A 15,338-nucleotide genomic window follows, 5' to 3' on the forward strand; every position below is an offset into this window, starting at 1 on the left:
GTTACTATATTAAAACATAAGTTATACTAAAGATAGGGTAGGCATAGCTCACTTACAGTGGGTTTTCGCGAAAATCGGGCTTCGCTGGAGCAGCGTTCCCGAGCCGAAAGGCTCTTTTCTCGGGACTCTGGGAGCCTCGGGGCTTCCTTCGGGTGCTAGGGGGTTTACCTAGGCTTTAAGGGGGTTTGGGAGGCTAGAGAGAGAAACTAGAGAGAGAAAGTGAGTTTGGGAGGTGTGAAGAAAAGTGAATGCCCGACACCTCTATTTATAGTGAAAATATTTGATGGACTCGCCGAGTAGGGGACCTACTCGCCGAGTTGGTGCATGTGGTGGCCTTCTGGTGATGCCACGTCACCCCCTATCGTGTATCTGTTGGAATAGTGTCTAAGGCTGCAACTATATTTGACAAGTATTTGACCCGATTGTGTATGGTCCTTTTGGGTTGCCTTCAACATAGCAACTTGACAGGATGATTTATAATGAGAGAAGAAATATTATTAATATATTATGAGAATAATATAAGGAATAATAATATTGTTATTTGATTAATATAAGTCATAAATTAATTAGGAATTAATTTGGTGACTTAAAGTGATTAATTGAATAAAGGAGCATAAACTGTCAATTGTATGATAGTTGTACTTTAGGCTGCGATTCCTTATGAATAAGGGAGTGGACGATTTTAGGTTTAGGAAAGGCCTAGAAATCGTCCAAGGCTTATCAATAAGGAGACTGGATTGCTTAGGGCCTAAGTTATCCAATTAGGGTTTAAGGGTGAAACCCTAGGAGGCTCACTAGTATAAATAGACCCTTAGGGCTAAGAAAATCGGCACCCTTGTGATTGAAGAAACCATGGCCGACTTTTCTTACACTTCTCTCTCTCTCTCTAATCATCCTCTTGCTAAGTTGGTGTTTGTAAGCCATTATAGGAGTGACATTTGTGACTCTAAACTCCAAAGACAAGAAGATTCAAGCAAGCAATTCAAGGTAATCTTTCAAATCTGATTTCATGTGTTATGATATGAAGGTTTTCATTATATCTATCAATCAAAGTCTTGGATACATTGCATGTTCAATTAGAGAAACCTAGATCCAAGCATTAGGGTTAGTATGTGCACATAGGAATGTTCTTATGGCTCAAACCCATCAGTGGTATCAGAGCCTTGATTCGTTTCTATTGAATTGATGCATTGGTTGTTTGATTGTTGATTGCAAAATCGTTTTTTGTCCTTCTGCCTGATGAACTCGGCGAGTACCATAGTGTACTCGGCGAGTTGGCCTCAACTCGGTGAGTACATTGTGGTACTTGGCGAGTTCGAGCGTCAGAAGGAGCTAGTTTCAGGATTTCTTGCTGTTTATCTTATGGAAACTTGCCTTTATCTTAATGGGTCAATATAAATCTGATTTTAACATATATTTGAGTATATCCTTGACCTAATTCAAGATACTTACCAATTAATTGAATAATAATTTCCTTATGTGATAATTGATTGATTATTTTAAATGAATTGGTGAACTGTTTTGCAAGAAACAATTATATAAATCAAATATGAATAATTATGTGATTAAATGGTTAATTTGAATTATTTGTTATTTGATTCCTCATGTTTTGAAAAGTTTAAAACTTGTCCTCAAGTTTTGAAATTTATGTTTTGTGATTAAAAGTTTAATTTAGACAATTTAAATTTCAAACCCTAGAATTTTACAAGTTTAAAATTTAACCCTATACTAATATAATATTACAAGATTAATATATATATATATATATATATATATATATATATATATATATATATATATATATATATAAATTAAAATGCTAGTCTTACCGTTAGTAGGCCTCATTCACGAAGCCAGTCTATAAGGTGGATATAAGGTTGCGGCCTATAAAATGGCGCTTAATGGGTGTACACTCACACCCACCGCTTGCTTGATCGGTGGAGGGTCGTTAGCCGAACGGGTAGGATAGGGCAACTCTATCTCCTCATTAGAAGTATAATATTAAATACAAAGTAACTACATGTTTTTCAAATTCCCAATCCTAGTTACTTTAGGAAAAGTGAATTGATGCGATCCCATGAAATTGCACTTTGCACCCTTGCTAAGAAGTTAGTGGAGCATGTGTGGTTTACCGGCACACTAATTGGTTCTAAGCATAGGTGGTAAAGGGTGATTCATTGTTTATCATAGTTCGATGGAGCGTGTGTGGTTTACCGGCACATCGAATAGGTGATTGTTACAATGAAGGCACCGTGTAGATTTGCATGGTTATTCACACCCACTTTGTGATCCTCGGCATCCCAGTCACAAACGAGAGGGGCATATCGAGATTTAAACATGCCATTGAAAAGTTCAATGAATCTCATCGAAATCTAGGAATTCTAAATGCATTTAAAACTTAAGGTTATGTTTTGTGATGGAGAATTAGTGAATCGTCATTCACTTACCTTCAAATTGTTTGCATGTTGGATTACGACATCCCTTTTCTAATATGTAAATAATGTTGTTGGATCCTAGCCCTAATTTTTCATATTGGGTGATAATTAGGGATTTTAAATTCTAATCAATCTTTGTCCTTTCTATTTGTAGATGTCGAACGCGAACAACGTTGCTGCTAGTTCATTCACATTGATGAGCCTTTGCCAAAAGGTGACGTTCGATGGAACAAACTTTAGCGAATGGATAAGATACATTCGCACGATTGCTCGCTACGGGGACAAAGAGTATGTCCTTGACGAAAAGCTCGAGAAGATCAATCCATAAATCGCTACTCCGACTGAAATGACTACTTTTGAGACTCATGAACGTGATGCGACGAAGGTTCATTGCATCATGATAGCCACAATGAACGCCGAATTCCAAAAGTCCTATGAGGACATGTATCCATACGAAATGCATCAAGACTTATTGGAGAGATACCATCAAAACGCAAGGCAGGAACATTACGAGATCTTCACTAACATGATCTCCGATAAAATGGGACATGGAGAATCTCTAACCGTACACTTGCAAAAGATGCAAAGGTATGTCGATCGTCTTTGCAAGTTGAATGTCGACTTTGGGGAAGATTTGGCTATCGACATGGTGCTTCATTCCTTGCCTCCGTGTTACAATCAATTTAGCATGACCTACCACATGAACAAGGAAGAGGTCACCCAAGGTCTCCTAAGGGTTGATGGGAGCAACCTCAAGGACAAGTCTGTTGCACCAACTCCCAATCCACCCGCTGCTCCCGTTTTGGCAATTGGGCAAGGAAGGGGTAAGAAGAGGAAGACTTCGTCTAAGAGCCACCGCAAGGGAAAGTCCCGAGATGGTTCCTCTTCTAGTGGGACCAAAGTTGATCCTGCTAAGCCCACCCCCAACCCAAAGGAGGCAGAGTGCCACCATTGCCACACAATAGGGCATTGGAAGAGAAGTTGCCCAGAATACCTGCAAGCCATCAGGGAAGGACAGATCAAGCTGTCTTTCGCAGGTATTTACACAATTAAATCTAATGATTCATCTCATGCTATTTCTTGGGTCCTCGATACCGGGTGTGGTTACCACATTTGTTCTGAATTGCAGGACTAAGAAGACATAGGGATGTGGAGCGTGGAAGAATAAATCTAATCATGGGGAACAGAAGATCGTCGCCTGTGACCAAGATTGGAGTGTATTCTCTAGTGCATAGTAATGGATTATGTTTAGATTTGAATAATTGTTGCTACTCGCCATAAATGGCAAGAAACATCATTTTGTTTCATGGTTTGCTTAGACAAGGATTTAGATTTTCTTTTAATAATGAGAATGGTTCAATTTATGCTTATGTAAATGGTGTCTTATATTTTGAAGCAATGCCGTGTAATGGAATTTATGAAACTGTTATGATTGTAGATAACCTAGGAAATGATGTTTTATGCATGGATTCTTCCAATAGTATGGATAGAGCATCCTTGTGGCATTGTCGTCTTGGACATGTCAACAAGAAGCGCATAGCCCAACTCCAAAAGGATGGAGTGTTGGAGTCATTCGACCTTAGGGAAGATGACACATGCGAATCTTGTTTACTTGGAAAGATGACCAAGTCACCCTTCACTAGCACATGTGAAAGGGGTGAGGGTTTATTGGACCTCATACATACCGATGTATGTGGACCCTTTAGATCAACCACGAAGGATGGGAACCGCTTCTATGTGACTTTTACCGATGACTATAGTAGATATGGGTATATTTACTTAATCAAGCAAAAGTCAAAAACGTTTGAAAAGTTCAAAGAATTCAAAAATGAAGTGGAGAATCAATTGGGCAGGAAAATCAAGATGATTCGATCCGATCGAGGAGGAGAGTACCTAAGTCTTGAATTCCACGACTATCTCAACGAATGCGGAATAGTTTCGCAATTGACGCCGCCTAGGACACCGCAGTTGAATGGTGTGGCAGAAAGGCGTGATTGAACCTTGTTGGACATGGTTCGTTCTATGACGAGTCATGCTTCACTACCTATCTCATTCTGGGGGTATGCCTTAGAGACTGCCGCCCATATCCTTAACCGAGTCCCTACTAAGAAGGTTGTCAAAACACCTCACGAGATGTGGACAGGGAAAGCTCCCTCGTTAGCACATATCAAGGTTTGGGGTTGCGAGGCTTTCGTAAGACAAGATACTCACGATAAGATTGAACCTCGTAGTGAGCGATGTATTTTCATCGGCTACCCGCAGAAATCCTTTGGATATCTCTTCTATAGACCGAATGACAATGTTGTTTTCGTTGCGAGGAGAGGGGTTTTCCGAGAGCGAGAACTCATAAGCCAAGGAGACAGTGGGAGGCAAATCGAGCTTGAAGAGATTTAATAATCGATTGATGAAGAAACCTCAACCGCTGGCGCTCAACCCGAGGAGGAAACTCCGGTTGAACCAATTGACGAGTCCTTACCTCTTAGACGTTCCGAAAGAGTTAGAGTTCAACCCCATTTTGTGGTTTTCATATTACTACCGAAGGGGACACGTATATTAGTGATGGTACACTAATAAATCTAAATGAACCTAATAGCTATAAGGAAGCCATGGCAGGCCCGAAGTCTACAAAATGGAAGGAGGCAATGGACAGCGAGATCCAATCCATGTATGACAACCAAGTTTGGAATTTGATTGATAATGTGCCCGGACGTAAGACCGTTGGGTGCAAATGGATCTTCAGGAAGAAGACCGACGTGGATGGAAATGTACACACATATAAGGCGCGATTGGTTGCGAAGAGCTTTACTCAAACTTGCGGAGTTGACTATGATGAGACCTTTTCACCAGTTGGGTGGAACATGGGTAGATGGGATAGTTGGTGACTATGGAGTTAGCGCCTATTGTATAAACCTTGGTGACTATGGTATAAAATAAACTGAGATTTGGATATACCGATTTTTTTAAACATGAAAAATATTACAACAAACTGAATTTTTCATCAATTATAACTTAAACAACTAAATAAAGTATACAACTAATTCACAAATATAGTTAGGGAACCGATAAAAAAAAACTTGATAAAAATGCAACAAACCGAAACCGATAGAAAATTCGATGATGTGATTATTCGAAGGGCTAATAAAACTATGTTAGGATTCAATAATCAAAAAATCAAATGAACTTAGTTATTAGTGTGGTATAAAATTAAATGAACTTAGTTATCAGTGTGGTATAAATTATGAAAACTGAAAAAATAAAACTTCATTAACATTTTTGATAGTATATATATGAACTAATTAATCGATGATATTGTTTCTATTCTAAATAACATAAAAAAAAGTTATCATATTTACCTACTAAATGTAAACGTGCACAAAAATAAAAATATATACAAAACTACAATAAAGTCCCTACATATTGGCCTTATAATCGATTTAGCTCTTATATATATTTTTTATTCAATTAAGTCCCAAATACCGGTAATTGTATTCAATTTAACATTTTGACCCGGTCAACAGGTCATTCAACTTTCAAAAATTACATTTTCGGCTCAGATTTCAAAATTTATTACAAATTTGGTCCAAAATTTACATTTTTGGCCCAAATTTTAAACTTTTTTACAAATTTGGTCCAAAATTTACCCTTTTTGCCCAAATTTTAGAACTTTATTATGAATTCATCCTAACTTTAGTTTTTTTTACAACTTTTTTTCTCAAAAGTTTGTTTCTAATATGTTTTTTCTTTAAAACTCATATTTATACAAAAAAAAAAACATATTTTCACATAAAAATCTTATTTTTTCTATATAAAAACTTTTTTGTATATGAAATATCTAACTATAAAAATAGGTTTGGATTATTGTGTGATTTCTCTTAAAAACAATTAAGAAATTAAAAGTAACCCTAAATTATACTATTAAATTATAGTTTGTCAAAAACTAGTTACACTAGTAACGCTAAATTATACTATTAATATAGAGATTTTAATATGTGTTCTATTTAGTGTGTATTCTTTTTTATATGAGATTTTAATATAGTTGTTTATATGTATTTTCAATCTGTTGCATTTTCGTAAATTAAATCATACCTTCGATCACATATATATGACAAAAGGTATGTTAAGTTGTTCTAATCTCATATATGACAATCCATATTTATTTCAGTAGGAGTTGTAATTATCAACATTTGTAATACTTTTTTTTTACATTTGTTAAATGCCCTTTTCTGCCAGAAACCTCCTTATCGACAAATGACAATTACTCCATTCTAGATAGTTATTTTTTGTTATTACAACAAACAAAATTGACACATGAATCCGATTTTACAAAGAAGTTTAAATAAAGAAATCCAAAGTAATGATGAACTATATGTATGAACATGTATTAAGCGAGAAAGAAAAAATATGAAGTTTTCAATATGTAGCATCTTCTATTATTTAAACTTTTCCTATAAATGTGATTAAAGAACAAATAAATAATATTAAAATTAGTGTAACTAGTTTTTGACAAACTATAATTTAATAGTATAATTTAGGGTTACTCTTGATTTCTTAATTGATTTTTTAAGAGAAATCACATAAATAATCCAAACCTATTTTTATAATTAGATATTTCATATACAAAAAAGATTTTATATAGAAAAAATAAGATTTTTATGTGAAAATATGTTTTTTTTTGTATAAATATGAGTTTTAAAGAAAAAACATATTAGAACAAACTTTTGAGAAAAAAAGTTGTAAAGAAAACTAAAGTTAGGATGAATTCATAATAAAATTCTAAAATTTGGGCAAAAAGGGTAAATTTTGGACCAAATTTGTAAAAAATTTAAAATCTGGGCTAAAAGTGTAAATTTTGGACCAAATTTGTAATAAATTTTGAAATTTGAGCCGAAAATGTAATTTTTGAAAGTTTGATGACCTGTTGACCGAGTCAAAGGGTTAAATTGAATACGATTACCGGTATTTGGAACTTAATTGAATAAAAAAAATATATAAGGGCTAAATTGATTATGAGGTCAATATATAGAGACTTTATTGTAGTTTTCTCGCATAAATATATTATCTTAATACATAAACATTTGGGTTAACACATAATTATGATATAAAAACAACAAATAAAGAATAAATAAATAAACAAATAATTACATAAAAGAGCAGGACAAAAGTATAAAAAAGGAAAAATGACTAACAATTACCTAAAAAAATATTTTATTTTATAAAAGTTGAATATACGATTATGGAAGAGGTAAGACAAGGCTAAAAATGTTAGAATGCAAGACATAGGTACATATCTACGTCAAGAAGATGACGCGTATATCTTTTTATATACGTGGTCTTCTAAAAACAAACAGTTTGCGAGACCAAATGTTAACGACTTGGCTACACGGCGCAAGAGGTCAAGAAGATTTTTTTTTTTTTTTTTTTTTTTTTTGGTAAAAAAAGAACTTTTTAGAAAAAAAGAAAAGAAAAGAAAACAAAATAAAGTGAATTAGACTTTGGATGTAACGGAATGAAACTTGCCGTGTTGCCCCTTTCACTTCATACGCTCAAATTTCAGGCAACGAAAACTTCCATCGTTGCCCCCCACTCACACCGTCGTCTCCACCTCCCTCTTCCACCGTCGTCGTCCCTCCCTTCTCCACCGTCGTCGCCGGATCCCTTCGCATTTGAACGGTATGTTGACTGCTTCTGTTTCTATATTTTTCTGTTGTAATCGAGTATACTAAAATCAAAATTATATGGTGTTGTTTATGTGAAGTGCTTCTGAGATTCGAACATATGGTTGCGGCATTGCTCGTTTACCCGCTACTAAATATTTCTTGATTAATATTAAGTCATTGAGTTGTGTATCCATGTTGAAATCGATTTCATCCATCTTAAATCATTTTTCTAGTTTTGTTTATGGTGAAAATTGAAGCTTTTTTGTTTAATGTTAGGTATGTGATGTGTTTCAAATACCTTCTTCATGTTTATGGTTTGGATTCCCATCATGATCCTCATTCCTTTATCCCGAATCACTATGATTTTGTTGTATAGTCGTTAAATACTTATGTCCTTCCATTTGATTTGAGATTTGGATCAAATTATGTGCTACTTTCTCCTTTCGTTTGCCTTCTTCACCTTTTTTTTTAATCTTTTCCATTTTCTAATGTTATTGTTGAAATGATGCTGATTTTCTAGCGTTCTTGCTGAAATGTTGTTGATTTTCTGGTGTTCTTGTTGAAATTCCGTTGATTGATTGTCTCAAAATGTTTTATCTTTTACTAGCACATGAATTATTTGAGGAAATGCTTGAATGAAAAGCCTGGTGATCATTTTCTTTGATGCTTGTAGTAGCGGTGTTTTCAATATCACTTGTGAACCTGTTGCTAGTTACAGTGATGTACTAAAATATATCTTTTGCATTATCACTTGTACAGATGAATATTTAAAGACCAAAAGGGCTATGGATGTTATTGGAATCAGTCATGAATAGCATATTTTTTGCATTAATAGAAGCCTATATATTCATTGTTGTATACTTGTTCTGCTTTTAGATGTTTTTAGTAACATAATTATAGATGTTTTCTTTATATATAATAGTTTCTTATATTCTTTAAGAAGCTATATTTTGTCTACATATTGAATAGATTATAAAGATTATATTTTCATTATAAACTATGTTTTTAATTAAAACAAATATATAGTGTAATAGAGTTTGGTTGGTAGTGTAATGGGTGTGTAATGACATATTGATCCCAAGAAATGACTATGCTATTTTGCTGATTTTATGATGATTTGGTATGCTTGAATTTATCCTGAAAAATAGTTTAGAAGGGTAAATGGTCATTTGTATGGTGTGTATATTTTTTATAATTATTTAAGAAGTTTGTCCGGTTATTTTATAAAACCAAAATATTAAATTCAACCAAAAGTAATACTTAAGGGTAAAATAGTCATTTTTATATTCAACATAATAATTCAGAGGTTCTAACCAAACAACATGTTAAAAATTCAGGCACTCTTAAAAATTCAGACCTCTTAAAAATTCAGATCTTAATAGTTCAGATCCTGCCAAACAACCCCTAAGTATATTGCTATTATAGGTAAAAGTTAAAGTAGAATGTAAATATTAGTAAAATGAGTAAAGTATGTTGTTATTTCTTGTGATTTTTATCTTTTTGGTAATTGATTTTTTTTTTTGAGTTTCCATAAGAAGAAAAAGAGTAAACACGGGCTTTTTTTACTAGTTTATATAAAGAGAAAAATATTGCCAAAAGTTACATATGGATCAAGTCTAAAACTTTCTTCCTTGGGTGTTGCCACGGACCCGAAAGGAGGGGACTCAATTCTTGATCGGTTCAGGAATTATTATTATTTTTAATTGTTTATGCTTAGTATATTTTTCATATTTCATTTGTAATCATATATTTAAACAAAAAATATTACTAGTCAACATACTTGTATTTTTATATGTGTACATATTAAAGAAATTTTACAACTTGAAATGAACCAAAGAGGCTATTTTTGGGGTCATAATCTCCAATAGCCTCTCTGGTTGATCCTTGTAAATCCAATGTCCAGAATCGGAAACAACATAAACCAAGACTTTGCCTCTTGATTCATCACTTTCTCGGCTAGCAAGACTCTCGAGCCTCTCTACCACATCCTGAGTCCACGAGAGTTGGTTTTCAGTACGCACTATAGCTATCTCCATTCCCTTTGGAGTTTCCTCAAGCAATGACCAATAATCACTTTCTCTACAACATACAACCACCCAATCAAATTGTTACGCAAGTCAAAATGTTATATAATTCTACGAAAATTAAGACTTTTTTTTGTAGGCCGCGTATATGGAAAGGACAAGAATGCCCTCATCATCTTTATCAAGGAAGACAGACAATCTCAAAATTTATAGGTTTGGTCCATCATTTCATGATCTAGTCGTTGAGTGCATATTACAATTTACAAGGGTGAGGTGAAAAATTAGGGTTTACACGGCAGATTCGAACAGCTGTATAGCACCATCAATATCGAATGAAAATGTCATGTATTCTCCTGATTTCTTGAGGCTGTTGCTTATCCACTCTGATAAGAACTTTGGAAACCCAAGATCAATCATCTGATTCAACAACCACCTGAAAAAAAAAAAAAAGTAATTAAAATGTGAATCTTTAAAGATAAAAAGGCGAAATGATGTCTCTACTCTTGTGATGGGAAAAGCGACGGAAGTGTATGCAACTTTTGCAACGCATCCACCAGTTCTTGATATTGACTTTTATCTTCGGCTTTTCCAGGCCCAACATCTATTACCCATACCTGTTTGAAATCCGATTTCGGGTCAAAACAATCACATTGGTTTAGACCCAATATGAAAAGTAAAAACACACAACCAAATATCCAATAACTTGATTTTAAAATGTGATTTTTATACCTGTTTAGGCAATTGTGCTGAATCACCATAATCACCATTAGCACAACTTAAAGCATATTGCAAGGCCACCTTACCACCTAAAGAATGGCCGATAACAACATCTGGCCAATCCCAATCAAGAGATTTCACGAGATTTGCCAAATCTCTAGCAGCATTTGCAGTGTCATTAGGTGGTGCTAAACCTTCTCGATCAGTTGAGTTCCCATGACACCTCAAATCCACAAGAACCATCCTCCAATCTGCTTACAAATTCAATACGTCACCAAAGAATCTTAATAGACCATAAAAATAGAAATAACAATCTTTTCACTATGTTTTGGGAACCGATCGTTCCATTGAGTTACAGATGAACTATTTAGTAGTACAACTAAACTCCCAATTCTAAAGTGGTCCATAAAATAAAACCTAGAAATCAAAGTCCATATCCTAATCACAAGTGAAGCAATAAAAAGCATGATGATGGCAGTTAGGAACCGGGTCGGGAACTCACTTACAACTCACATGTGTAAGACATCCGATCCGTATCCTCTCTCAGTTGGATGTTGTGTTGCATTATGTACATGCATAGTGTTTTAGGTATTATGTGTGTGCGTGATATGCATTGGATTTAGAGAGAAGAAATTGGAATTAACCAGTAGAGAGAGAAGTAACGAGGGAGTTGGCGAAATCTGCAAAGTCATCTCCGCAACCCAATAAGCCGTGAATTAGAAAGGCCGTGAAACTGTAGGTTTTTTCACTTCCACCGGATGATGAATTGAAGATCTCTTTGAATGCGATAACCGACATTTTAATTGAACCAACAATTTGGGGGAGGAGAACGTTAATATTTTATCTTTGTGCCATGCTTGTTTTCCTTATCATCCATTTTGTGTGATGAGACACACATGTACATGTGGGTCACCAAAAATCTATCCAATCCCTAACTTAAGAAATATCCCAGTTATTAAATATTTTTTCTTTTACCGAAATGATGAAATAATGTAATATTTTGTCTAAATATAATCCCTTCCTTAGACATCTCATAGATGTTACTTTAATTTTAAATTAAAGAAAACGAATATTATTAGTATTCTATAAATTTGATCACGTATATTATAGGAAACGTTATGAATTATATCATATTATTATAACCAGTTATAACCAATATATATATATATATATATATATATATATATATATATATATATATATATATATATATATATACTTTTTTTGAATGGCAGGTTGATGGTTATATGTTAAAATTCATCAAGTTAGTCAATTCGTTTATACCGATGTTTGAACCGGAGGCCTTCTTTCTAAAAGGCTTCCTCTTCTACCAAATGGGCTAGTCCCATATTGGCATACTATTAAGGCAACCATTTTAAAGAAGTTTGAAAGATTAAAATTAATAATAATTATATATTTTATAAATAAGTAAAACAAATTTGAGATAAATATAATATACATAATAAATTAATAGCAATTTAGTTCAATATAATATCACAAGCAAGTAAGTAACAATTATAACATGTAAAATATTATTATACAAATTCAAACTAAAAGTATATACATTCATAGTTGAAAAACCAATTTGTACAAATGAACTTTAACATCAAGTCTGATGTTAATACAAAATATTCAGGTCGGACTAGCTAAAAAGTCTAGTCTAGCTGGTAACTTACAAGTTGAACCAGAGCGGCAATTTTTGGGGTCATAACCTCCAAGAGCCTCTTTGGTTCATCCTTGTAAATCCAGTGTCCGGAACGAGGAACAACATGAACCGAGACTTTGCCTCTTGATTCATCACTTTCCCGGCTAGCAAGACTCTCAAGCCTCTTGACCACATCCGGGTCCCACGTGACTCGGCTTTCACTACGCACTACACATATCTCTATTCCCTTTGGAGGCTCCTCTAGCAACGACCAATAATCACTAATCCTACAAAATACAACCACCATCAAAAATCAAAACTATCACCAAAACACATCTAAAACCAGGACAAGACAAAACAAAATATACTGTGTTTGGCATGCATTAGCTTTTTGTCCCACACAAAAAGGGTTGAACAAAATGGGGCAGGGGCTTAGTCGTATGTTCAAAAGAAAAGACGTGAATGCCCTTCTCGTCTTATAAGGGTAGAATTAGGTTATTGAAAAGTATAAGATTTACCTGGTGGATTCAAACATCTGTATAACACCATCAATATCGAAAGAAAATGTCATGTGTTCTCCAAATTTCTTGAGACTGCTACTTATCCACTCTGATAAGAACTTTGAGAATCCAAGATTCATCAAATGATCTACCAGCCACCTGAAATGTAATCTTTAACTTTAAGAAGATGAAAAAAAAAAAAGACAATTTTTCAGTTTATGATCAAATAAGGGAAATTAGGTCTCCACTCTTGTGACTGGATGGGAGTCGGAAGTGTCTGTAGTGTATGGAAAGCTTTCTCCATTTCTTCATAATGACTTTTATTCTTGACTTTTCCAGGTACAGAATCCAATGCCCACACCTAATTCAAATCAGCTCAAGGGTTAAAATAACCAGATTCATAAAAGATTGCTGTAAAAAACTGGTTATTGAGATAAATATACAGTTACATAACAAATCTTTAACTTCGAGAACCTGATTGACTAATTATCTTATTCATAATTATGATTATTCAAGTCTCATTAGACATTCATTTGTTGATTTTAAATTGTGATGAAATCGTATTTCATATAATTGACTAATAGTCAAACAGTTCTAATCATACGGTCATACCTGTTTAGGCAGCTGAGCTGAATCACCATAATCACCATTAGCACAACTTGAAGCAAATTGCAAGGCAATTTTGCCGCCAACAGAATGCCCAATGACAACATCTGGCCAAGCCGAATCAAGAGACTTAATGAGATTTGCTAAATCTCTAGCAGCATTTGGTGTGTCGTGAGGTGGGGATAAACCTTCTCGATCAACCGAGCTTCCATGGTTCCTCAAATCCACAACAACCATCCTCCAATCTGCTTATAAATTAGATATGTTACCAAGTAATCCTTAAAGAGTAACTATGATTTATTGCTTTACATATGTGATTGGTTAGTTGCAGGTGAACTATTCAGCAATATAACAAAATTCCCAATTCTGATTCCGTCCATAAGACATGGAAATCATAATCGCAAAGCAACAGAAAGTAGAAAGTGGAGATCACGATTATGCCTGTTTCTCACATCAGAAAACGAATAGCAAACCGAGTATCGTCAATCCTAGTCGATTCCAGATACTTATCCAGCTAGGTGTAATGTGTGTGTACAAAATGCATTAAATTTAGAGAGAAGAGAGTAGAACCAGTAGAGAGAGACGAAACGAGGGATTTAGCAAAATCTACAAAGTCGTCTCGACAACCCAGTAAGCCATGAATTAGCAAGGCAGTGAAAGTGTAGGGTTTTTCAATTTTATTGGATGATGATGAGGAATTGAAGATCTCTTCGAATGCAATAACCGACATTTTGAAGGATAAATTTTGGTTCTGGAGAACGTTAATCTCTGTGTGTTGCTAGTCATGCCTGTTTTCATAATCATCCCCACCACCGACCGTCCACGAGAGAACAACATATACATTTTAGTCTTATATTTTTGGAGGTCCTTCGTTCGTAATTTGCTGAAACTAACGATTAAAATTAGGTCTATCAAAATAAACCTAAGCCCCGTTCTACCCGATCGATTATTTTCGAATTCGGGTAGAACGGATAACGGGTATGAACATTCGGGTAATAAGTTAACCCGATAATAATATAAGTCGGGTTTTAGGTAATAATATTTATTTTTGGGTATACCCGAATTCGTTTTTTTAAATAATATCGAATATACAATGCATTCGCGTACGCACACTTCAAATAAAACAAAACCTTTTGTTTCCTTCTTATGAACGACGGCTCGACAGTCGTCGCAAACTTGCAAAGAGAATACGACGTTGAAGCTGAAGTCCTGAACCGTCATCACAATTCTCAGTTTCTCACTATCGCACGACATGACAATTCTCAGTTTCTCAGTTTACCCTTAACCCTCATCGACTCCTCCATTTGTATAGAATTGGGAGAAGTTGGTATGTCTAATTAGAGCTCAGATTGAATATGGAAATGAATATGGCAACGTGAAGATGCAAAACTTTTTTTGTTATGCTTAGACTTTTATGTTTTGAGCTGGGTTATGGCTTATGAATTTTACTTTTTTTTTGTTATGTTTAGACTTTTATGTTTAGAGTTAGGATACCACTTATGAATTTTACTCTTTTGTTATGTTTAGACTTTTTTTTGTTATGTTTACACTTTAATTATTTAGACTTTTTTTGTCGTGTTTAGACCTATTATTCCATGCTAATCATATTCATGTTTTTTTTATCAAAATTTGGAATTGAATTAAAAAAAAGTACATAAATATTATAATGATTTATATTGTTATTATATATGTACTTGTTAATTGTATAGAGTATTTTCCTACCTAATTTTTTATTAAACCACCCAACATTTAAA

General features: G+C 34.2%; 2 protein-coding genes and 1 long non-coding RNA gene across 3 annotated transcripts; 1 reads left to right on the top strand and 2 right to left on the bottom strand.

Annotated features, from left to right (window-relative positions):
* Positions 1 to 7,943: 7,943 nt before the first annotated feature.
* LOC145069546 (uncharacterized) lies at positions 7,944 to 9,038 on the top strand. The gene is made up of 2 exons (XR_013689552.1): positions 7,944 to 8,105; positions 8,852 to 9,038. It is a non-coding gene; the product is annotated as an uncharacterized LOC145069546 (long non-coding RNA).
* An 803-nt stretch (positions 9,039 to 9,841) lies between these two features.
* LOC145070509 (uncharacterized) lies at positions 9,842 to 11,708 on the bottom strand. The gene is made up of 5 exons (XM_079017447.1): positions 11,478 to 11,708; positions 10,846 to 11,084; positions 10,618 to 10,730; positions 10,409 to 10,549; positions 9,842 to 10,171 (listed from the first exon to the last, which is right to left on the bottom strand). The coding sequence occupies exons 1-5, from the start codon at positions 11,629 to 11,631 to the stop codon at positions 9,907 to 9,909; spliced, it is 912 nt and encodes a 303-aa protein (XP_078873573.1). The 5' UTR covers positions 11,632 to 11,708; the 3' UTR covers positions 9,842 to 9,906.
* Positions 11,709 to 12,342: 634 nt separating this feature from the next.
* On the bottom strand, positions 12,343 to 14,443 carry LOC145070910 (uncharacterized). Its single transcript, XM_079017862.1, has 5 exons — positions 14,155 to 14,443; positions 13,591 to 13,829; positions 13,227 to 13,339; positions 12,997 to 13,137; positions 12,343 to 12,765 (listed from the first exon to the last, which is right to left on the bottom strand). Exons 1-5 carry the CDS (start codon positions 14,312 to 14,314, stop codon positions 12,489 to 12,491), a joined length of 930 nt encoding a protein of 309 aa, XP_078873988.1. The 5' UTR covers positions 14,315 to 14,443; the 3' UTR covers positions 12,343 to 12,488.
* Positions 14,444 to 15,338: the final 895 nt, after the last annotated feature.

The sequence above is a fragment of the Lactuca serriola genome, chromosome 8, assembly GCF_051521515.1.
Source record: "Lactuca serriola cultivar US96UC23 chromosome 8, Lser_US96UC23_V15, whole genome shotgun sequence".
NCBI classification, from domain to species: Eukaryota; Viridiplantae; Streptophyta; class Magnoliopsida; order Asterales; family Asteraceae; genus Lactuca; species Lactuca serriola.

Coding starts and splice junctions, on each gene's coding strand:
- LOC145070509 (XM_079017447.1), bottom strand. CDS start 11,631: ATGTCGGTTATCGCATTCAAAGAGATCTTCAATTCATCATCCGGTGGA. Junction 11,085..11,477: donor CGTTACTTCTCTCTCTACTG/GTTAATTCCAAT, acceptor ATTTGTAAGCAG/ATTGGAGGATGGTTCTTGTG. Junction 10,550..10,617: donor TCGCTTTTCCCATCACAAGA/GTAGAGACATCA, acceptor TTTTTTTTTCAG/GTGGTTGTTGAATCAGATGA.
- LOC145070910 (XM_079017862.1), bottom strand. CDS start 14,314: ATGTCGGTTATTGCATTCGAAGAGATCTTCAATTCCTCATCATCATCC. Junction 13,830..14,154: donor CGTTTCGTCTCTCTCTACTG/GTTCTACTCTCT, acceptor ATTTATAAGCAG/ATTGGAGGATGGTTGTTGTG. Junction 13,138..13,226: donor ACTCCCATCCAGTCACAAGA/GTGGAGACCTAA, acceptor ATTACATTTCAG/GTGGCTGGTAGATCATTTGA.